Source organism: Rhinopithecus roxellana, chromosome 9 (genome assembly GCF_007565055.1).
Source record: "Rhinopithecus roxellana isolate Shanxi Qingling chromosome 9, ASM756505v1, whole genome shotgun sequence".
Classification (NCBI taxonomy): Eukaryota; Metazoa; Chordata; class Mammalia; order Primates; family Cercopithecidae; genus Rhinopithecus; species Rhinopithecus roxellana.
The window spans coordinates 133,212,774-133,237,668 of record NC_044557.1 but is presented as its reverse complement, the minus strand read 5'-3'; the positions used below and the strand labels follow the sequence as shown (position 1 = coordinate 133,237,668).

At 40.2% G+C, this 24,895-nt stretch overlaps 1 protein-coding gene across 1 annotated transcript in view; it reads right to left on the bottom strand.

The window, feature by feature from the left end:
- Nucleotides 1-24,459, bottom strand: part of CPA6 (carboxypeptidase A6) — a 334,748-nt gene extending 310,289 nt beyond the window's left edge. The window contains exon 1 of the mRNA XM_010371606.2: nucleotides 24,114-24,459. Within this exon, the coding sequence (XP_010369908.1) occupies nucleotides 24,114-24,229 (116 nt within the window). The 5' untranslated portion in view covers nucleotides 24,230-24,459. The remainder of the gene's footprint in view (nucleotides 1-24,113) is intronic.
- Between the last annotated feature and the right edge of the window lie 436 nt (nucleotides 24,460-24,895).

Here is a 24,895-nt window from a genome sequence, read left to right as displayed (position 1 = left end):
AGTATTTAAGGGTTTCAGATATTGAAAGTCTGGTGTTAACAGATTTTCTTTTGACTTTTAAATAAGTCACACATCCACTACTCAGAGAAGAAGCAGGGGAATATACAACTAGGATTTGTATACTAGCTTTACTTTTGCAAAGTTTTTGAAGTACCTTGTCCCCCAGATGACTGAGTTTTTGAAACAAAGTATAGGCTGGACACCACAATATAACTAGTATCAGGACACTGACAGGGAAAGTCAGGTGCAGATGAATGATAGAGGTGCAGGGTTATACTTTCTATGGCAAGGCTGGTATGTTACTTTAACAAAAAACCCCTATCACAGATCAATGGCTTCTCCAAAGTGGGGGAAAAAAAAACCCCAGAAATTTTGCATGTTTGAATTTTACAAATTTTGCCTGCTGTACAGGGGGAATTTAGCACTAAAACGTACTTTTTTATGGTAGGGGCTTTCAAAATGCTTGTTGCCATTATGTTTAGCCTAAACCTGCCTATTTACATATCTTAAAGGTTTCTCCAAACATAGGGAACCATAACTTAACTAGAGATGTAATTGGACTGTAGCCTACTCTTGTGCCAAGAGTAGTTTTGGCCAGTCAATGGCCAAAGTAGTAGTTTTGGCGAGTCAGTGGAAGCCAATTGTTCAAACTGGGTTCAAGTAAGGCAAATGCCAAGCTGTAACCAATCTGAATGTTTCTGTACCTCACTTATATTTTTTGTATGCCATATTCCTTTCTCTGCTCATAAATCTTGGAACATGAGGTAGCCTTGGAGCCTCTCTGAATCTATTCTGTTTCTGAAACTGCCTGATTTTGGAATCATTCTTTGCTCAGCTAAACTCTGTTAAATTTGTCTAAGGTTTCTCTTTTAACATTGCTATCACAGCCTATATTTTACCTTCGGCAGGCAGCTTGACTTCATTTACTAGATTTCATCAATAGTTCTCAAATTATCTATAGATGAGATGCATCAGAACCACCTGGTAATCACTTAAAAAATAAATTCCTGGGTCCAATTTCTGGATACTCCAATTCAGTACATCTGGGGCAAGCCCAGGGTGCTTGCAGTTGCATTTTTTCTGCAGGTAATTCTATAAAAAAATCATCTTTGAGAGCTGCTCAGTTCCTTCTAGATGTGTTCGGTGAAGTAAACCAGGCTGTGACCTGGTCTGAGCTTACATTTCCTATATGCTAAGCATAAGCATCATGGTACCAAATCTTGCTCAAATGAAAAAAATGATGGTCCTTCCCTGGTGGGCTGAAACTGAGATACTAAGTTATAAACTTGGAAATCTTGGCCTTTAATCAGAGCTTACAAATTGTAGGGTAAAGATTATCCTCTTGCCCTATGATACCCTTATTTCAGGGACATTTGGAGCACTTGATATTTTTTCTTTATTTCCTCATCATGTGTTGGGAAGAAGAGATGCCAGGAACACAATGACATGTCCAAGACATGCAAATCAAAATGGAACCCAGGTTTCTTCTTAGTTCAGTTCTTATGAAATACATCACTATGTAATAAAATTAAATCTCTCATGTTGGTATACCAGACCATTTTAATGTTAAAGGGGGAAGTTGATGTACGCTCACAAATTACCACTGCCACCATTTCCTCCCCACCAAAAGAAAAGCCTAAACATCCCCTAAAACTTCCCTACACTCTAAAAATCAGCACATTTCCAAAATAGAATCATACATATTACTCTCAAACTCTATTTTCATTTAAAAGTATATCACTCACACCCCTGTAGTTCAATATATGCCATAACCCATTCTTTGTAACAGCCTCATAACATTCCATATTACAGATATATCATGATTTTTCTATTGTTCCCTTATTGATGGACTCTGTTTTCAGCTTTTAAAAAAATCACCACATACAGTGCTACAATTTTAACACACAAGCTAATCATTTTAGCAGGTATTTTCTAACAGGATTTATCAAAAGGGTGTGAGGATCTTAACTCTTACAACTTTTTTTTTACATATAGAAATTTTTATTTAAATAGAGACGAAGGTCTCACCACGTTGCCTAGACTTGTCTCGACCCCCTAGGCTCAAAGAATCCACCCTCTTTGGCCTCCCAAAGTGTTAGGATTACAGGCGTGAGTCACTGTGTGCAGTGGAGGATCATAACTTTTATTAGATTCAGCTGATTACTTTCTGAAGCGGTTATACCAATTTCACCTTCTCTCTGGCACTACAGTTCCAGTTGCTTCCTCATCCTCATCAGCACTAAGCATTTTTTATCTATGGGAAAAATTAAAACACTTAATTGTTTTAATTTGCATTCCCTTGTGAGTGAAATGTGCCTTTTTATGTAAGTTAGTTTTTCTTTACATATTCTTTTCTGTAAATGGCCCTCTAGGATAAAATTAAGTTATATTCTTTCTTACACTGTGTACAAAAAAATAATTCCATATAAAGATCTAAACGTAAAAAAGAAAAATTATGCAAAATCAGCAGGAAAACAATCCTAGAATATTTATATAGTTTTGAGTGGGAGCAATATTTGATCTTTTTGAATAAGCTAAAACTAAATACCACAAAGAAAGAAAAACTAACGGTAGATTTGAATTATAACCATTAAGATGGTTTCATTGCTCTTTTCCTTACAGAAAAAGTCAAAAGACAAATGACAGATTGGTAAAGAAGCATGTGTTACAGATATGATAACACGAAGGATTAATACCTCTAATACATGGTTCTTTCAAAAACTGGTAAGAAAATGCAAAATTAAAAATAAAAAAAGTGAGCAAAGGATACAAATTCACTGACCTTTTCCCCTCTCTGACACACTGCTTCTGAAGCCACCTGTGTTTAAAATGTAGACCCTGTGCTTGTTTACATCAGATACATCAATGAGTAGGTGTCTCTCCTCCTATATGGCCTTCTCACACCCACCTCCTTTCTCTAGCTGTAGGGCCTCTTGGCACCAGGGTCTGATTTCCTCATGTGGTGTGTTGCCTTTGGCAAATGTCAGGTACCTTCTAATCACAGCTGAGTAGTCCTTTTGACATGTGCCCCCACTGTCCCCTTTCAACTCTGCAGCCAACCTACAGCAGCTCAATGCTTCTTGAAGCCAAAAGCTTATATTCAGAAAGCTCTGTACACAAAGCAAAAGGCCCCGCTGAGCACCACTTCACCAGTTTCAGGTGTGCCCTACAACGGAAGGACATATCTACTTGCAGAATTTAGAAATAAGTTTTGAGAAGGCACCTGTGTAGCCCTTATATCTATGAGAATTGAAAGCAACTACTTGCATACCACACACATAGATGAGGAATGACTGAGACAACCCAAGAGAAAGTGCTTTGCAAAGTCTAAAGTCCTGTATACAACTGACAGTAAGCCATTGGGCCCAGTTTCCCTTAAAACCACACAATTAAAAATAATCAATAAACAACGGGAGCAATCATGTACCCCTCGCTTCCTTTTCCCAAGTTGGAGACTACACTTCTCTCAACAACTCTGATCTGTTCTCACAGCCATGCCCAACAAATTCCTCATCATTCAAGGCCCTGCCTCAAGGATAACATCTTCAGGAAGGCCTCTTCCATCTTAGACTCATCCCCCAAGTTTTGGTCATCAGTTCCTTCTGAGTTGTTAGCATTCTGTGCTACCAAGTTATAAAGGAGAACTCCTTTATAACTTCAATCACAGTTGTAATTAATCTGAGTTACCTGGGCTAGAATAGTCTGCTACCTGGGCTACAGTGGAAATTCAGTGAAAGCAAGGATCATGTCCATTTTGTGTAGAGTGCTTAACATGGTTCCTGGTATATATTGGATGATCAATAAATGTTTGTTGAATGAGTAAATAAAAGCCACAGTATCTTATTTACATCATAGCTGTTGTAAGAGTTTATAACTGTTTACTTGTGCATTGTTTGTTTTCCTCATGAAATTATGGGCTTCACAAAACAGGTGCTTTTTTTCTGCCTTAGTGTGAGCCCTTTATATTCCTAATATCTATAACAATTTGGGACATATAAGTACTCAATACAAATTTAACAAGTAAATGAATATAGGCCTCAGTATATGCCGTTGTTGGTGAACAAGAGAACTTTGAGAGCATCATCACCTCCATTTTCAAAACTTCATGACTGAAAATTGTGAGCAACTTCAATCTCCATAGACTTTAAGTGTACCAGTATTTTACATTTTGTTTTTTTTTAGAGACGGAGTCACTCTGTCACCCAGGCTGGAGTGCAGTGGCACAACCATAGCTCACTGCAGCCTTGAACTCCTGGGCTCAAGAGATCCTCTCACCTCTGCCTCTAGAGTAGCTAGGACCACAGGCTTGTGCCACTGTGCCTGGGTTTTATTTTAAAATTGTTTTTGTAGAGACAAGGTCTTGCTGTGTCGCTTATGGCTGGTCTCAAGCAATCTTGGCCTCAAGCAATCCTCCTGGTTCAGCAATCCTCCTGCCTCAGCCTCCCAAAGTGCTGGGATTACATGCATAAGCCACCATGCTTGGCCTATTTATATTATAAAACACGAAAAATTAAAATGTACATAAGAATGAGATAAAATAAATTTTAGATATGTAATGTTTTTTTGACCATTCTACTTTGGAGATAATTTTTTTTTCTGGATGACAGTGGGTACTCTCAGATTTATGCTATGATCTGTCACTAAGCTGCAAATTTAAGATTTTTCAACATTCTTTAACCAAAAGCCTGAGTTTTAAGACAAAAGCCTCTTTAATCAAGGTTCTAGAATTCATGAGAGCAAGAGAGAGGCCAAGAAAAATGACTTGTGATTGAAAAATAATTTTTATTCAGAAATTCTTTTTCTTATAGTTTTCAGGTTGAGGTTACTGGTTAGGGAGATAATGAAGTATATATAGATCACTGGTGATGTCTACTCAAACAGCGAGAAGTTCAAAGTGATGAAAAGTCAGAAAAGATTAAGGAAGAGGAATTTTATCAAGCAGTGGAGTAGCAGTAGAAAGTTTATTATGCAGACAAACTTTCCTCTCAATCCATGCCTCACAGAGGCAAGAAAAAATAGCCCCTAGCCTTCTTTGGCAAATGAAGACGTTTAACCTGGACTAGGTTCTAACGATCGCTATTGTTGTAGTTTTAAAAAGTAATTGATGGCGCAAGAAACTGCTGGCAAATATTTTTTTCAGAAAGTCTTCTTAAAATGGGCTTGTTCAGGCTTGGAAAAATACATGTTTATAGTGGAATACATATGAAAATGTAATGAATTCTCCCTCCAGTCATTTCAAATGCTTTTTTCCTAACTTTTAAATAAAAATCTAAATACAGATTTAATCATACTGTGATATTGAGACCACTGAAGAATATCTATTTGAAAATCCATTTACTCAAATGCATATATCAGCATGATGCAGGGAGGTTCCGGCATTATTCTAAGCTGAAAGGCCTCGAGCCCTGCTCCTCTGTTTCACATCTCTCCAGTATCTATGTGACACTCAGCAAGACAGCCACTTTGGCCATTTAATGCTTCATTGGAATATTCAACAATCTCGTTTTCAGTTAGAAATAAAGGAGGAACATGCTTGTTTTTCTTTTCAGTCATTAGTTTGGCACTGAGTGTTGTATTGTTAAATTTACTAACTTCTGATTCTTATTTGCAATGATTCTAGAATGGTTTTGGCACAAGGCACCACAGAAGCTGAAATTCTTGCTATAGGGTTCATTTAAAAAAAACTTTTTGAGAATTTACACATGCTTAAAATTACTTTTAATCTGAATATAAAAGTTGTTCATGCTTCATGCAGAAGAATTAGTAAATAGAGGAAAAGGTATAGGGAGAAAGAAAAAAAAACCCCTATGTTACAGTGTCACTTGGACATAGTAACCACTTGTTATTTTGTGGCTTTTCCCCCCAGATATAGTTAACTATATCATATAGCGAAACGGAAACTATTGATACCTTTGTATCCTATTTTCTCTTTTTTTATTGTATTGTTGGGGCTCACAGAATACCCCAAAGTATGGTGCTTTGGCATGCTGAGCACTTTTGAATTAAAGGAAATTGGAAGACCTTAGTGGCTGCCTCAGAACCAAGAACTTTCTAACTCTCTCATCTGCAGCTCCCCACTGCCCCCCTTAACCCCCACAGGGAGGGGCTGTCTCTGGAACTTCCCTTATCTGACTCAGAAAACTTCTTCCAAAAGAAGTGCAATTGTCTTGAAATCCTCTCCCCTAGGCATCTCAACTAACCAGGAAGGATTAATCACCAGAGAAAAGGAAAGACTAAAGGTCTTTCTCATCATGCCCAGACAGACTTTGCATCTATTCTTTTGAAGATTACCTGGGAGAGTTTATCTGCATAATAAGAAAACCTTTGTTCACAGGGCAGTTATGCCCCTCACCTTCCTGGGACTTGTCCACAAACTATTGTCTGTTCTTCATCCCATTAGAATCATTTAAAAACTATTATCTGGTCAGGCATGGTGGCTCACGCCTGTAATCCCAGCACTTTGGGAGGCTGAGGCGGGTGGATCACGAGGTCAGGAGATCAAGACCACCCTAGCTAACACAGTGAAACCCCATCTCTACTAAAAATACAAAAAAAAAAAAAAAAAAAAAAAAAAAAATAGCCGGGCATGGGGGTGGGCGCCTGTAGTCCCAGCTACTCGGGAGGCTAAGGCAGGAGAATAGCGTGAACCCAGGAGGCAGAGCTTGCAGTGAGCTGAGATTGCACCACTGCATTCCAGCCTGGGTGGCAGAGCGAGACTTTGTCTCAAAAAAAAAAAAAAAAAAAACCCAACAAAACACAAAACAAAACAAAAAACCTATTTTCTATCCTTTGGGCCCATTCAATTCCCCTAAAATTCATTTACTACCCCTTAAAATTTCCTACACTCCCCACTTAACCCCTTCTCTATGCAGAAGAGTGTATGAACTTCTAAACTTCGTTGGGGAATTGGGTTATCATTCTCCTGTGATTCCCCTGTGTTTATGCACATTAATACATTTGTATACCTTTTTTTTTCAGCATTTGCCAACCTTCGGAGGGGGAGTGAGAAGTTTACTTCTATAGAATCTTGAGCATTAAAAATTATTTATAGACATTTACAGCAGGCACAAAAGGGTCTATAATTTGGACTATAATTAGCCTTTCTCATTGTTGAACACATAGGTAGCATCCCACATTTTGATACATGAAATAAATTGGTAATAAACATCTTTCCATGCACTCTAAATCTTTGTCTACATTTCAGATAATCCCCTTAGGAAAGCTTTTTAGAAATGAAACTACAGAGAATATTAATACTGCAAATAGCTTACATTTATTGAGTTTATTTGTCCTAGGTTCTGCCTAAGCATTTTACATATACAAACTAATTCAATATTAGTTCAATTTTAGAGATGAGAAAATTGAGGCACAGGGATATTAAGTAACACCTTCCAATTATCACATCACTAGTAAGTGGAAGAACTAGGACATGAAACCAGGCAGGCTGAGGATGGAGCTGGTGGTCCAAACCTGTATTTTGTATGGACTTTCTAACCACATGTGTAGATGTGACCCCAGTGGATCATAAACCTGGGACTTAGAAGGAAGAGACCACCCAATTCTTGGACATCACAGAAAGCAAGGCCCAGAAAGATGAAGTGACTTTACTAAAGTAGCACAGACAGCTAGTAGCAGATCTAGTACTTAACACATCACCTGACTCCTTATCCTGCAATTCAGTAACTTGCTACTACCCTGAGCCATAGTGTCAGCATCACCTGGAAGCCCATTAGAAATGCAGAGTCCCAGGCCCTACCTGGGACTGCAGCTGAATCTGCATTGTCAATAAGATCACCTAATGTTTTATTTGCACATTAAAATTCATTAGCTCTGGCAATATTCTCTGTAAAGTTGATAAAGCTTTGATGATACGTTAATGGAAAATCTGCACATAAGCTGCTCGTATATTTATAGCAAGAAAAAAAGCCCTAATTTTTCAGAGTTGAAGTTTATATTAAATTGAGCCATCTGAAATTACTGTTATTTTAAGATTTAAAAACTGTCATGTACTGGCAATTTATTGTGGTTCAACTTCAGTGGCTACAGGAGTAACGATAACAAAACTTCTGTGTGTCTGTTAATCTCTGTAGACACTGGACTTGAAGAATAAGATGAAGTTCCTTCCCCCAAAGAGAGTACAGCTTAGTCATGAAGAATAAACAATTAAACAAAGTACAAAATAATAAGTGCTACTGTAGAGCATTCTGAGTGCTCAGGAGGAAGTTAAGTGATGTTCTGGAAAACAAGAGCGATGGAAGAAAACAGTTACTATCTTCTATTAATGGCAACGAAGATGGGTATGCAAGGCTTAGTCAAATTATTAAATAAATATCCCTGTAAGCCACTCAGCGCCTGATGAAACAAATAGTTTAAGATTATAAAATATAGGAGATGTAAATATAGGCGATATAAATCACTTGGACAGCCTAAGCAAAACAGCTATATGGTTCTTAATGGCGATAGCAGGTAAAGAAAGTTACAGGGCTTAGGACTTATGGTGTGCTATTCTCACCGGCCCCAATTTGGCCATTTCTATTTTTTGAAATCAGCAGATGTGATGTTGGAAAAGAACTGTTTGCTCCTGCTACACTCAACATTCAACACAGAACACTTCTGCTAGCAGATGTAGGGTGGGGGAGGATTCCCCCAGCAAGCAATTCTCTCACACCAGCTGGGTGTCCTATAACTCAATTCAATTCTGACATTAACCAGAACTAGCACCAGATCTCATAGGTTAGTGGCCCAGTCCCACATAACTACCTCCTACTTCACATGCCAATCTCAAGCTCAGGTGTTGGAAATTCTGAGCAAGCAGCTTTAAATTAGGGGTTCCCATAATCCCCTCTCTTGGGTTTGGTCATTTGCTAGGATGGCTCACAGAACTTAGGAAAACACTTATGTTTACCCATTTATTATAAAAGATACAGATACAGAGCCAGATGGAAGAGAGGCAAAGAGCAAGGTAAGTAGGAGGGGTCCCAGAACTTTCAGACCCTCTCTGGGCATACCAACCTCCCGCACTTCCATATGTTCAGCAACCTGGAAGCTCTCTGAACCCTGTCCATTTTGGATTTTTATGAAGAGTTATGAGGGCACAATTGTTTAAATCATTGACCACTGGTGATTAGCTCAATCTGCAGTCCCTTTTACTTCCCTGGAGGTTGGGGGATGGGGCTGAAAGTCCCAGCCCTCTAATCACATGGTGGGTTTCCCTGGCAACCAGTTCCCATCTTAAGGCTATCCAGAAGCCCCCCGTCACCAGTCATCTCATTAGCATACAAAAAGACACATCATTTTGGAGAGTCAAGGATTTTAGGAGCTGTTTGCCAGAAAATGGGGATGAAGACTAAATATATTTATTTCTACTATAAGAATATCATAGTTGATATCTTTAGATTGAGTGAAATGAGTAACTGGCTTTCCATTGTCCCATGTAATGAACAGAAAATCTTTGGAGTGATTAATACTTAAAAATACAATGTTTACCAGAAGCTATGTATAATAACTATAAATTATACTGTATGTTCAAGGGCACAAAATTCTTGCTAAGCAGTCACCATAAAAATTATCCATTCTTAGGAAATCATTAAGCATTTGCAATCCTGCTATTATAGAAATGAGACTGGGTGACCATGTTGATTTTGCATCTTTCCACTAGTTGGTTTAGAATACCTAATTTGGGGATAGTTGGTTGAATCTTTGAATTGGCGATAATTCTACTTTACCACTTCATCTAACTATTTTTTTATTAAGATTCCTTTCTTAGAAAGAACCAAGTTACCAATAGTTGGGTCCATGGTGAGCTATTCACCCTGTAATTAAATGCTGTCTATACAAGTTGCATTTGAAGGAAAAAAACAAATGCTTTTTCACACACACAAAAAGAGGCCAAGATGGTGGCAAGTCTTTTGGCATGCCATGCTTTTTCTTGAGAAACTATGCAGTGTCGTTTCACCCTTGGAGAGTCCCTTCCTTTTTGCTATTTCTCAGCTAGTGCCCATCCTCTCACTTCTTCCACAGCTCCTTAACTCAAGGCTAAGGCTTTAAGCCTTTCTCATAGGGACTACCCGATTTCACACCACCTCTGTCTGAATATTTCCTGCTTTCCCTCAAGCTGGACTGCTGTCTGCGTAGCATGCTGAGCTTGACTCAGAAAATGCCCCCATTCTGACGACTCTTCAAACCACATAGTACTCTATTTGATCAACTCTCTGTGTTTGAATTTTTATTGTTGCCTTATTTTAAAGGAAGCCTGACTGTACTCTCCAGGACCATTCTGTTTCTGTGGTACTTGGAATTTGTATGGGCATATGAGTAGGGGAACCAAGTATAGTAATTGCAAGCACATTTTCTTCTTATTGAATCACAGCATCTAAAGAGATAGAAAAAGATGAGTTAAAGGAAGAACACGACCAATGAAGTTCTGAAAGATACACTGGAAGTTCTTTGGTTTGTAAAAATTAGTCAAAAACTAGAGAGGATGTTAGGCTCAAAATGAATGATTGAGGAGTGATCTATAATGTCAGATGACTTCCTGTCTATTCCTTAGAGGATAAAGCAGCAATGACAAAAAGGCAAGGGTCGCTTCTCTAAATTTGGTAAAAGGTAATGGCTAAGAAATGTATTGACCAGCTGGTGCCCATTCTAGGCTAGCCAGGAAACAGCAGTTTTGCCTCAGAGATCTCCTCCCCCAAGCAGAATGCCGGTCCAGTCACTTTTAGGAGCCTGTATAAATAAAATATCTGAGACCAAATTTGGGTAATGGTGCGAGTGATACCCAAAACATATTGAACAGGGAGAAATCAGCAGGAGGGTGGGAATATCGCCCTTAAGCACATACAGGTGGCAGCTGTGGGATCCCCACATTTCTCCGAAAGCCATAAGGGCAAATGGTTCCTGTTTTTCACTGCTTGTCATTGATGAAATCCAGTGTGATAAAACTGCCTGCAGGTGTCAGCAATTCAATTCCTAGTTTGTTAGTTTCCTGCCCCCCATTGCTTCCTTGCTCTCATTCCTTCCTCCTCTTCCTCCCTCCTTTTTCCTTTGAAAGTCTTTACTGAATATGCCAAACATTATTTGGGGACTGTAAGAATATAGACAAGAAGATACGACATCTTACTCTCAGCTTACTTATTTCCTGAAAGATAGGACATCCACATACAACTGTAATACCGACCTGCACGTGCTTAGTGTTATAAACGACAGAGTGGCATGGGCTCTCAGAGGAGGGCGTGGTCACGGCTGATGGTGGAATCTGGGAACTCACGCTGGAGGAGGTACGAGTTTGAAATGGTTTGATAAAGGTGGGCAGATGTGGAGGAACACACACAGAATAGACAAAGGACAGAGGAAGAAAGCTGTAGGTGATTTTGAGACATTTCACAGTGATAAGCAAAAGGAAATTGAACACTGTCTGGACCAGAGCAGCAGGAACCAAGCGTGAGTGACGACTGTTCCATCGATCCATAGGCTCCAGCCATGTCACCCTGCTGCTTGTCCTCAACAGTTCTCAAATTTTAGCTTCTGTCACCTGGTGGGCTTGTTAAACCCAACTGCTGGGCCCCACCCCCAGAACTCCTGATTTGGGAGTGGGAGGTGGCCTGAGAAGTTTTAGTTTCTCACAAGTGCCCAGGTGGTGCTGATGTTGCTGGTCTGAGACCTGCTGTCCAGCCACATGCCACACGAGCTTCCACCTCATGTGCTGTTTCCCATGCGTGGAGGTTTCTACCCTCAGATCTTCACATAATTAGGAGTCTCACTTTATTCTTCTCATCTCCTCTCCTGACACTCTATCGCCTTTCTACATTTTATCTCCGTTCGGAGTCCTTATCAGAACTCGCTACTACGGCATATTAATTTTCTGTCATTCCATTAGAATATAAACTTCACCAGACACTTTGTTTTATTCACTAGGACTTAAAGAAATGCTGTATTCTTAGAACCTACAGTGCTATATGCCTGGGCCTTAAAATGGACACATGGTAGGCACTCAATGAATAGTGCTGACAGTACACAAAGTATTGCCTTGGAAAGGAGGGGTGGGATCAGGAACCTGTAGAGTTGGTGGTAGGAAGGATGGAAGCTGAGATAACTCAGGTCAAATGCTGCATCCATTTTTTTTTTTGAGACAGGTTGTCACCCAGGCTGGAGTGCAGTGGCGCCCTCTGTCACACAGGCTGGAGTGCAGTGGTGCCCTCTGTCACCCAGGCTGGAGTGCAGTGGCACCTTCTGTCACACAGACTAGAGTGCGGTGGTGCCATCATGGCTCACTGCAGCTTCATTCTCCTGGGCTCAAGTGATCCTCCCACCTTGGTGTCCCTATAAGTACTGGCATTACAAGTGTGAGCCACCAGCCTCCCTCTTATCAAGAAAGATACATTTATTTGCTCTTATTGTGAAAGGTGTGGTGTCAGGCATTGGGAGGAAGAGAGGGTACAGGTGTGTGTGTCGGTGCTTGAAGTAGTTGGAGAGTTTTTAGAATGGTAGTGTGGACGGTGCATGACCTCAGCAAACCAGGGCCCCATGGAAAAAGAAAAAGAAAACCCTTATTTTAGGCAGAGAAAAAGAAAGCAGACTAAATTTCTCTCCAAAACACTGAAGTAATTTTTTCTGTCAGATATTACATTAAGATGTAAGATATTACATTAAGAAGATTTCTGTCAGATATTACATTAAAATGACTTACATTTTCCTTTGCTTCCACAAAGAGGTCTGAAAACTTAGGGAGAACTGGACTCCCTCATATGTATTTTTTCTGCCCTGTAAGTCGAGGGCTTAGAATATTTTTTTCTGCAGCAAATTTTTAACTACTCCAAATACTTTGCTATAGAGACTCATCCCAAATGCCTCCAACCTTCAATATGTTTAGCAGTTTTGATGCCAAATATATTGCTATCACATCATCAGACATCCCATGCAAACATGATGGAGAGGTTATAATAAGACCCCAATCATCGCATTATAAATCTTGTGTTCTCATTACAGTCACAAAATCAGAAAAAGGAACCTAGTTGATATGTTGGTGATTCATGAATTAGTCTGGTAAGATAAAGACATTCTGAAAGGGAGATAGGGGAAATGAAAATATGACCAATGAGGTCACATGTGCAAACGGTTCCAGCTTCTGTAAGTGCAAACATAGACCAGGGTTCTCATCTAGTGATAAAGAGTGTGGTACCCTAGAACTTTCATCTTTTATCAGTTGCTGAGATTGAAATGCTATAAAAATACATGAAGTGTGTGTTAAGAAAACAAAGGTAGAAAAAAGCAGGAAGAATGTTTTGACCTAATATACTTGCATTTTTATTGGTTTTAAATACTTGTTTCATTTTTTTTAATCTCTCCTTTTCAGTTTAGACTGTGGATTAAAACATAAGCCCTTGGGAGACACAGACTGTCGTTTCCTCTGCAAGACCCTGCCTGGTACAGCTACTTTGAAGATTCTTAACCATCCCTGGGGATAAGAAATGACAGGATGTGATAATTGCTACTTTCCTGGTATTGGGTAAGTGTTTGTGGAATGAGGAAGGATGAAGGAACTGGGAAGATGGATGAGGTGATGGCACCTCCAGTTTTTTGATAACTTAATGAGGAAGAGAATAGACCCATTCATTTGGCTAAGAAGACACTAAGACATTTTCAGTCTTTTACTTAATTCCTTAGAAGATAGAAGGTAATGAAAAAATTATCGACTTTGTGACAGGACGTGTCTACATGAGAGACTTTCCCACTAATAGCATAAATTACCTAATACCTTGTATTGTATTCTGATTTGCAAAGTACTATATGATCTTATTAAATGTTAGAGAAATACAAATTAGTGGCAGCCTTTTTCTTTTCTTTCTTCTATTGCTACTATATTTCTGCCCTCTTTCCTTTTAGAGCTCCAGAAATTGCTCTTCCTTTCTCAATGATGGCTGAGGGAACTTTCTCTTAAAAATTGAATCAACTAAGTTCTTGGCTAAAGTTGTTCATGAGCATGCCGTCACCTTTGGGAGAAATCAGAAGCATATGTTACGGGACCTCATCTTCCTCTGCAGCCTTCCCTCCCCTTTCCCTCCAGGGGCACATTCCAGGTAATTGTCTTCAAAAATGATCCTGGAGAAAACCCATGGAGCTGGGTTTATGATTCCTTTATGGGCTCATCATCCTTATCATCAGCTGGCCCCTCAGAGATGCTGGTGATCCCTCGGAGGGTCCCAAGTCATCTCCCCTCTCTTTTCATAGGACCAGGACCCACCTCCTACTTTACAGAGAATGGTGAGGCCAGCCAGCTTTCAGTGTCTGTGGAGACCTGACTCCATCACTTTCCTGTGGTCTCTCCTTTATCACTGGTCTTTCCCTTTCCTTATTTCTACCACCTGGTGTAAAATATGAGCATATCTTTCCTATCTTAAGGAGTAAAAGCAAAATGGCAAAATACTCCTTTAAATCTATCACCTCCTCACACTGCCCTCACCCCCACTTCATGGACAAGCTTCTTGAAATTATGGTCTCCTTTCACTGCTAATTTTGTGACATCCCATTCCCTTCTCAACCTACCTGCTCTAGTTTCCATTCACCACTCCACCAAAAGCACCTTTGATGATACGAATGATGTCCTGAATGGCCTACCCAATGGATACGACTCTGCAGCACTTGATATGACTAATCTCTCCCTTCTTGGATCTCTTATTTTCCTTTAACTGACATCTCCTGTGTTTCTTACTCTGTTTCTAGACCTTTCTGCTACTTTCTTCTCTGCCTTTCCCCTCCTGCTCTATTGAATCTTTGGTCCTCTTTTCATGTAATGAGTTCTTCCAGGGTACTCCATCCTATACCAAAGGTTTCAAGAAATTCTATTAACATATTGACACATCAGTTTCTGGAATCTATTTCATAGCCTAGAGGTCTCTCTTGAGCTTCAGACCCATCTATCCAACTGGGCACTTTATAGGCACCTCAAATACATATCCAAAAAAGTGCTTATCTTCTCTGCAAAGAGCTCAGTCTACTTACTCGATTCTGAGATTCAATTTACACTATTCCCTCTGTGAAATAGTGGAAAAATTGTGAAAATTCTACCTCCTAAATATTTGATTGGTTCCCTCCTTTCCCTTGCGGTGTCACTGCCATTAACCAGGCCCTACCTCATATTACTAAGGTCACCATAACATCCCAGTCATCTTGACACCAGTCTTTAGCCCTCTAGTCTTCCCATTTCAATGATGGCAGAGGGAACTTTCTCTTAAAAATTGAATCAACTAAATTATCTGCTTAAAATTGTTCATGAGCATGCTGTTGACTTTGGGAGAAATCTGAACCATGTGTTATGGGACCTCACCTACCTCTGCAGCCTTCCCTCCCTGCTCCTGACTTCCTCAGAGAAGGATGCCTTCTATTATAACCATACTCAATTGCCCTGATTTTCTAGACTTGACCAAGCTCTCTCACCTGTAGTTCTTTGAACCAATATATTCCCTGTGTCTGGAAAGCCTTAACCTAATTTCTAGTTGTTCTTGATGACTGAGATCAGGACCATGTCCTTTCAGTACCAGCCATTTAAAAGAAAAAGTCAAAATATCTTGCATATTTAATAAACCACTCAAATTTTTTTTCCTTTGAAATCGTCACATCTAAGATGACTTCTCTAGCCTTCTGTCCACTCTTCAGTCTGGGTTAGGTGACCCTCTCCTGCACTCACTTGATATCTGGTATCAAGAGTTTTCTCTGGAGGCACAAGGATCCCAGGGTTGGAACTGTTTACCTGCCTAAGTTACTCATTATGCTGTGCACATGGGCTGCTCTTTCATCTCTGTAGTCCTAGACTAGCAGCCGGCCAGACACCCTGTAAATATTTATAGATATGAAATGAAATCCTCCCTTGTTAAACACTTCTCAGCCTTGACAAATCACTTTACTTCATTCACAGTGACTCTAGAGAATAGGAAAGGGTAGGAAGATTTCTGGAGCCACCAAAGGTGGTGTTGTCAACTGTAAAGGATGCTGTGAACTCAGGTGGCCTGGGTTTTAGTCTTAACTCTAATGCTAGCTCTGCCAATCCTTTTACCTTTATGGAGTTCTGCTTCCTCATATATTATACAAAGGGATTGATACTTTTTTTGTCCCTTCCAGTCCTGACATTCTATGACTTTAAAAAATGCCATTTATAGAAGAAAAATGCACACTTTTAATTAGCTGGAAGTTCAAAATTCTAAACATCCACTTGGAGAGACTGTTATTTCAAAAAAACAACAAGTGGAAGGGTAGTCATTGGTTATCACTCAGAGAGACTGCTGTAGTTATCTCTAATATGTTCTCCTGGATCTGGCCCCCTGGCTAAAGGCTATATTTCACAGCCTCCCTTGCAGCTAGGGCTGTCTAGTTGATTCTGGCCTGCAGGAAATGATGTTTGAATTTCTGGTCTGTGGCATTACAGGAGAGTGACTTTTCTTTCCACTTTCCTGCTGGCTGGACTGTGAGAAATGGAAGACTCCTCCTTTGGAAGTTGAATGTTGAGTATGGCAGAGCTACAAGACAGAAACAGCCTGGTTCTGTGGCACCAACAACCAGCTATAGCTGTTCTGGAGTTTTACATGAGAGAGAAATGGATTTCTTGTTTAAGCCATGGAGGTTTAGGATTCTTTGTCATCGCAAATCTAAGAAACAAACAAACAGAAAATACAGAACAAAACAAAACAAAACAACCCAATAGTATCCTTACTAAAATTGATACTAAAATGTTTTACTATTTTCAAAGTACACTGGGGAAAAAAAAGAACAAAGGTTTATAATTATGTTGAAGAAAAACTCTTAGAAGTTTGCTTCAACTTTTCATAAAATAATCTTTTAGGAAATTTACAACGCTACCCAGCACAAGATCCTAAAGCTTTGTATTCCGCATTCCACTGTATCATAAAGAAGTTAACGCCTAGAAGCAGGTTGAGAAGCCATTAATCTAGCAAAGCAAATTCTAATCCAATAAACCAGTTATCTACTGATTGATCATAATGAAAACTCTAAAACAGGTCACCAAAAGCATTTTTCTTTTCTGTTCATTCATTCCATTTACAAAGACAAAAAAATAATGCTTTTGTAGCTCACACAATATAGGCTGTGAAGTTATGAAACATTAACACCCTTTGCTGCTTTTCAGGGGTTGGAAGTGATTATGCTTAATGGTATTACCCAGAAAGTACCTTGATGCTATAAAATAAAGGGTCCATTATAAGATTGGGCTTCAAGGAGAGTGGAGCCCAGAAGCATTTGAAACAATCCTCCTTCCATTAGCTCAGTGGGCAGAGGAAATGCTAACCCCCATGGGGTACTGTCTATCTGTGAATTTGGGTCAGAGGGATAGAGGACTGCAGTATTGTATGTCTTTAACAAGCAAAGCAGGAGACCCCAATACGCAGAACATACTGCAGGGAAGAAAGCTTTGGATATAATGAGCTGATAAACAATCAGCACTTAGGGGCTGTACTTTGAGCTAGTAGATAAGGAAAACTAAAAATATTCTACCATTAACAGGGGGCAAGAGCTAGAAGGAAGTTCCAGAAGACACTGGAGAACTACTTCACTGACTACACACTAACTTACGGGGAAACGTTCATAACCAACCTTGGAACCAAGGACACGTCCTTTATAGTTCCTAATGCCCCCAAATGTAGAGCACATATTTCAGCCTATCATTCATGAGCTGACATGGTCCTTTCCTGCTTTAGGCTCTTACTATGAATGGGGCCTGCTTGCTTTGTTTATTCAATGTGTGCAATGCTGAATGAAGCTCTCTACTTCACTGATCTGACTAGATCTGGTTTCAGGGCTGAGGATACATTAGAGAGGGGCAGGAAAACCAGAGTTTGATGATAGAGGCCTTAAAAGCCATGCAGAGGATTCTGCCTTTGATGTAGTTGACAATGGGGAGCCAAAGTAGGTCTTTGAGCAAGGGAGTGACATGATAAAAGTCTTATTTTAATAAGCTCATCAGTATAAGAAAGGATTAGAGAATGGCAGATCAGTTAGGAGAAAACTACCTTAACCTAGACTGAGATTAAAACAAAAAGTCCTATATGTGGCTGGTGGTCTTTACAAGGGAGAGGAGAGTACAAATGGGATATTTTTTATAGGAACAGAAGGAACTAGAGATGCATTTCTCCCTTAGGAGTGAGACAAGAGGCATATTTGAAGACATGGAATAAAACTCATTCAGGATGCAAACTTAGTGAAGAATATAAAAAGTCAAATCAACAATTTACCATCAAATCAGGACCCTTCTCAGCTGGGAAGGAGGTACTGCTGATGGCTACACCAGAACAGCACGTGCAAACTGAGACAATCCCTGGCAACCCCGGGCCAGTCCTGGGAAAAGGGGGACTTATGTCCTTCAAATCTGAAAAGATCCTTAACTACCAGTGTAGAAGGCAACTCAGATTCACATGATTGGCTCTGATTTCTTGTGCTCTAGACCTAGGTTTCTAAAGCTCAGAGAACATTCAAAGGAAGCCAACATCAGGACATAAAAGAACAAAAAACTGCTCTTGAGAGAAAGGTGGGGGAATAGCCAGAGAGGTAGGGTAGAAAACAAGTATGATGTCTCTGGGGTTGAAACTGCTCTACTGAGTCACTATTTCTCACAATGCTTTTGTCTTCAGTATGGCACATCCAATGTGCAGTCTCTTTGCTTATAGGATTTCAAGGACCAAACTACTTTTTTTCTTTTTTCTTGAGATGGAGTCTTGCTCTGTTGCCCAGGCTGGAGTGCAATGACATGATCTTGGCTCACTGCAACTGCCACCTCCCAGGTTCAAGTGATTCTCCTGCCACAGCCTCCTGAGTAGCGGGGACTACAGGTGCACGCTACCATGCCCGGCTAATTTTTGTATTTTTAGTAGAGACAGGGTTTTGCCATGTTGGCCAGGATGGTCTCGAACTCTTGACCTCAGGTGATTCACCCGCCTCAGCCTCCAAAAGTGCTGGGATTACAGACGTGAGCCACCATGCCTGGCCCCAAACTACTTTTCAAAAAAAATCTTACTTCAAGTCTACTTCTGTGAATAGTCATATCCTGTTTCCATGGATGACTATTGACTTGTGGACAAATAACCATAAGTGGGTGATACCCAGCTCTGCTCATACATATGGTCATGGGAAAAAAGCATATGCCATTCATCAAAGTGGCTTCCCTGAGACACAAAGAAGAAGGGGAAGAAACTCTCCCAAGACCTAAGAGACATCTTCGATAAATGCAGGGCTGTCGTGAGAAAAAAGGAGTCCATGGAATTTTGCAAGCAGATGCAGTACAAGTAGATTAATACGAGTGCATTACTTAGTTCCAAGAAGCCGTCATGATGGTAGGCCGCCAGTTCTCTCTGCACCCTCAGCCTACATATAGCAGGGCTAGATAATCAGAATTGGCAAAGACATAGAAAGGATGTTCACCTCTCCTTCTTGGTTCAGTGAGCTCTTCTGCCAGCCCTCAGGAATCTGCTCATCCCGTACAGCAGGGGTCCCAAAACCCCTGGCCACAGACCGATTCCAGTTGGTGGCCTGTTAGAAACCGGGTCACACAGCAGGAGGTGAGTAGCAGGCTATCCAGCAAAGCTTCATCTGTATTTGCAGCTGCTCCCCATTGCTTGCATTTCCGCCTGAGCTCTGCCTCCTGTCGATTACCAGCAGCATTAGATTCTCACAGGAGCGAGAATCCTATGGTGAACTGCCCACGTGAGGGATCTAGGTTGCATGCTCCTTATAAAAATCTAATGCCTGATGATCTGTCACTGTCTCCCATCAGCCCCAGATGGGTCTGCCTAGTTGCAGGAAAACAAGCTCAGGGCTTCCACTGATTGTTTGTTATGGGGAGTCCTATAATTATTTCATTACCTATTACAATATAATAACAATAGAAATAAAGTATGCAATAAATGTAATGCGCTTGAATCATTCTGAAACCACCCCCCGCCACTGTCCGTAGAAAAATTATCTTCCACAAAACCAGTCCCTGGTGCCAAAAATGTCGGGGACTGTTACCATACAGCACTTACACATTATATAGTAATTTGATGTGTGGGCAATTTTCTCTACTATATGGCAAGCTATCAGAGGGAATTCACTCTGTTGGTCAAGTTCTCAGCACACAATGGGCATCCAAATACTTGCATGAACAAAGGCACACGATCACAGCTACTTTCTGTGCTACTTTTGTTTTCTGTGTGAGTGTGTGTGTGTGACAATAGAAAGTTCTTTCATCTTCTGTTTTCTGTCCCTTATGGGCCGTGCATGCTTTCCTAATAATGATTCGCTATCGGTTACTCATCATCACCCTAGAGAAGGTAACCAAGATTAAACCTCCAATTTTACCTATATAATCTCTTTTCCTTTATTGTTCTGAAACTATCAGTTTCCCAAACAAGATTAAATCTTCCAGTTTTTCTTAAAAGCAATTCTCTATGCCTGAATAAGTAGCAGAGTGAGAAGTACAGTGATGGAGTCAGGTAGAGCTGGGTGAGAATCTCAAGTGTGTCCTTGAGTTAGTTAGCCCTGAACTTGGGCTACCCAGACTGTACTTCATTTAGCCTATGTGTAAAATGAAGACAACAAATGCATAAAGTTGTTCTTAGAATTAATATTTTTATAAATGTTTATATTAAGTCTTGGTAAGTATTTTACCATCCTGTTAAGTTCTTACTAAGTGCCAAGAACCATGCAATATCCATGCTATTCTTGAATCCTCCCAGCAACTTGGTTAGGAAGGTCTAATATTACCTCCATTGTCCCAGATAAGGAAACTGAGGTTCAAAGAAGTTAAATAACTTGTCTAAGATAACAGAGGTATTAAATGTGGAAAAGCAAAAAATGAGACCCGGGCAGTTAAACTTCAGACTTATGCTACGTTGACACATGAAGAAGGCACTCAATAAGTAGTTTTCAAAAATCATAGCTATGTTAGTTCTACAGTTTTGCCAGAATTTATTGTTACTGTCTGAGATCTCTCTTTTACCATTGTTTAAAAAATCTACCCTAATTTTCTGTGATGCAGAAGTTTTTTTTTTTTTTTTTTGGTTTCAATATCATAGTATAATAACCAGGTCTGCTTTTGGGAAAACAGGGAGATGAGGGAGAAAGAAAGAACACAGAATGATGTTTGCTTGTACGGGGGTCTCACTTACTGACGGACATTTATTTATCCCCAAAACGTCTGACTTGACATTTGTAACCCCTGAAGCCTTGACATAAAGTACCAATAAATATAATTGAAGTTGTTATTTTCCACTTTGTTTCATTCCTTTTCTATGCATTTAAAGATCTGTCTTGTAAGTGTTTAATATAGTTATCAAAAAAGGCACTAGCTTTTGTCATCAGATTTTTCTTGTAGTCTTTCTTCACTTTTAAGTTTTTAATTTTTGTGAGTACATAGTATGTATATACTTCTATATACCTCATATATATTTATGGGGTACATGAGATGTTTTGGCACCGGCATGCAATGTGAAATAAGCATATCATAGAGAATGGGGTATCTATCCCCTCAAACATTTATTCTGTGTGTTACAACAATTCAGTTACACTGTTAGTCATTTCAAAATGTACAATTAGTTTATTATTGACTATAGTTACCCTGTTGTGCAACCAAATAGTAGTTCTTACTCTTTCTAACCTTTTTAAATGACCATTAATCATCCCTGTCTCCCCCTGAATCTCCCACTACCCATTCCAAGGCAATTTTTTTTTTTTCTGAGACACTTACATTTGCCATTTACTAAGCATCTGTTACACACTTGGCACTATCCAATTGTTACTAGTTTATGTCTAAAGAGGACTGGCCTCATTAGCTACTCTCAGGAGGCATGCTGGTCTGCCCTGTGTGTTCTATTTTTTATTCATGCTCAGGGTCCTGTAAATGATAATCACATATTAGATTCTACAAAGACCTAAAAAACATTTTTACATGAATGCAAGAAATAGGGCTGCCCCTTCATTAGTAAGAAAAAAGAGAAAAATTATTAAGGAATAAAAATGAAGTGGCTCAGAATAACTTTGGATGGATGAAACCAGCCCAAAAAAAGTGCTAAATACTCTTCTACCATGTCCTCCCATCAGATTCTCGTTCACCAGAAGGCTAAACTTGCAGAAAGTAGTTTTGGAGTAAACAAAGCAAAACATTCTCAAAGCTGAGCAGCATTTCTGTCTTTAGTGATGAGAAAATGATATCTAACGAAGGTAGGTTAAAATTCCCCATTTTTAACAGTGAATATGCTCAGAAATATTTTTGCTTTTAAAGAAGCTCTAGGCTTCTATTGCAATGGTTGAGTGAGACTCACTTCTTTTCATTCTTTCATCTTTTTCTTCCCTCCTACTTTTAGAGATCTGGTAATTTATACACTTGGGATTAACTTATGTAGCAACTGAAGAGAAAATAGCAATTATTACATCCATTGCTGAAAACAGAGAAGGTAATGAAACTTTTTCCTGAAGGGTTCCAGTCGCTACAAATTCTATACGAAAAGGGTGCCACCATTGGCCTCATTTCCTCTACAAAGTGGTGCTTAGGGAAGGGTGCACACCTGCTCAGCTGAAGCAGGCCTGGTAACTTATCACGGAGGAGTGCCACACGCTGAAATAATTATGCACAGAGCCACAGCTGAGTGGAGGAGTGAAGTCCTAGGTCACACAGACGTGTCTAAATCTGTGATATATGTGAGGTCCTAGGTCACACAGACGTGTCTAAATCTGTGATATATGTTTATCATCTGACATGACATCAGCCAGGAGTGTCAGAATTAACTCCCCAATAACCCAAGCCTACGCCATCAGTCTTTAAACACGAGCTTCTTTTTTCCAGATCTCTAAAGGGGTCACAAATTATCGGAGGTAAAGCCGAGATCTTGTATGTCCAGGCCAAAAGGCAGCCCTGGGATGTTAACTCCTTTCTATTTCCTCCCAGAAATACTGGGGTGGAAAAATCCATGACCACATTACCATCTATAGCCCCTAACTCAACCAGCATCTCCATCCCATCCTGCCTCCCCTAAAACTGACGACATGTTTGAAAAATTTCCTCTGTAAGCACTGTATTCAGGGGAACCCTAAAGGCAGTGCCAAGATTCTTTGGGAGAGAAAGAGAAATGCAATTCTCTTACCAGGTTCACACTTATAAATTCTTTTACTCTATTTCTAAAAAGGACAACTTGGTTTTAAGACACTGTACACTACCTTGTCATCATCCAGATCTACATGAAAACTTTTCTCAGGTGGTGATCCTGAATGATAGCAGGCTATTTAAAAATATTTAAGACACTGAGTTTACTCCTCTGTAAAAAGGAATTGAACTAGAGGAACTGTTTAAGGTTTTTCTAGCTCTAAAATGCAGGCAAGCCATAATTTCCAGATTCAAAGAACGACCCCCTGCATATGTGAGCAAATCACATGCTGTCTATACCACAGCAAGCCTTCAGGATAATAAGAATGTGCATAGTAACACACGGCTTCCAGCCCTCTGCCTCCTGAAGAAAGGCATATAGAAAGCATGCTAACCTACAGAGGGGGGACAAAACTGATTGTTTTACTCCTATGTTTTTTCCTTCAGAAAAACTACCCATAATTTTACAGTTGACTACTTTTATTCTGCTTATTTTGAGTTGAATCATTTGCATTGCTCAGATTTAAAAATCTAATAACCACTCTACAGACTAATAAGCACAGGCTAAAAAAAAAAAAATCACACTCAGTTCTTAATCACTGATGAATTTCAACCCACTGTTCCTACATACATTTGTAAAGGAAAGGCTTAGTTTTCAGGTCATAATTCATGTGGGACAACAGCATCACCAAGCATCAACCAAGGCAAACACTGCAAACACTGACCATGGCTACTCCAAAGACAGAATCCCATTCAACCTGGGTCCACAGCTGAGGTTGGCAGATGATAAGAAGTATAAAAAGCCAGGCTGGAGCCCACCACATTCTCTCGGTGAGCTACAGCCAAGAGCAGAGAGTACATTTTACATAGGGGACCGAGAAAGTGTGCAGATTCACTCAGAGACCCCCAAGTCAGAAAAAGTGAGGCACACTCTGGAACAAACCAGCCCCCAGATCCAAATCAAAGCTGTGTAGGGCATGAATGTCGCTCCACTTACCCAGCATAGCAGTTGTTATAAAGGTGGCTGTGCCCTGGTTGCAGAATCTTCAAAAAGAGCCAGCAAAGAGGCAGGAAAGCAGCTGCCCAGCCCCTGTGCTTCCCGAGACACTTCATAGTGTTAGGAAGAGAGGAGTTGAAAGTTACTTAAGCAGCCACCCGAGGCTGGAGGTGGCTGGCAGCACCCCCTACACACCACACACGTTCTCTGGGAAGGGGGTGGGCGAGGAAGGCTGAGAGTGAGCAAAATGTGACACTTCTCTCCAGCTACAAGAGAAAAAAAAGTTTAGGCAGCTGAGGAAGGGAAGTTGCTATTACGGCTTGGTCTTGGGACAAGCAGCAGCAGCAGCAGCAGCAGCTGAGCCTGATCTTTAATCAGGTTCCCCTAGAAAGGGCTGGGCCTCCCTGGTGCTGACTCACAGCAGGGATTCACTGGGTGCTGCTTCCTTTGGGTGACTCCTCTCTGCTTTTGGTTTGTTTGCTTTCCCAACTTGAGGCCCCTAACTTTTCTGTGCAAGCTTTCTTTCTCTACTACCTTCTTCAGCATGAGGATCCTACCTAATTGCAAACAATTTGTCTGATGGGCTAACCAAGCAGACACGGATCATTCCAAGCTTAATATTTTGATCTCCCATGACAGATTCCTAAATGGATTCCACCTAATGAAATGTACAGTGAATAATCTTGATGAGAATGTGCGCAGGGGTACCTATAGCACCTAGACCCAAACAGCTGGCTTCAGTTCCCTGCTCCTGACTTACAGGAGTGGGCAGCGGCTTTACT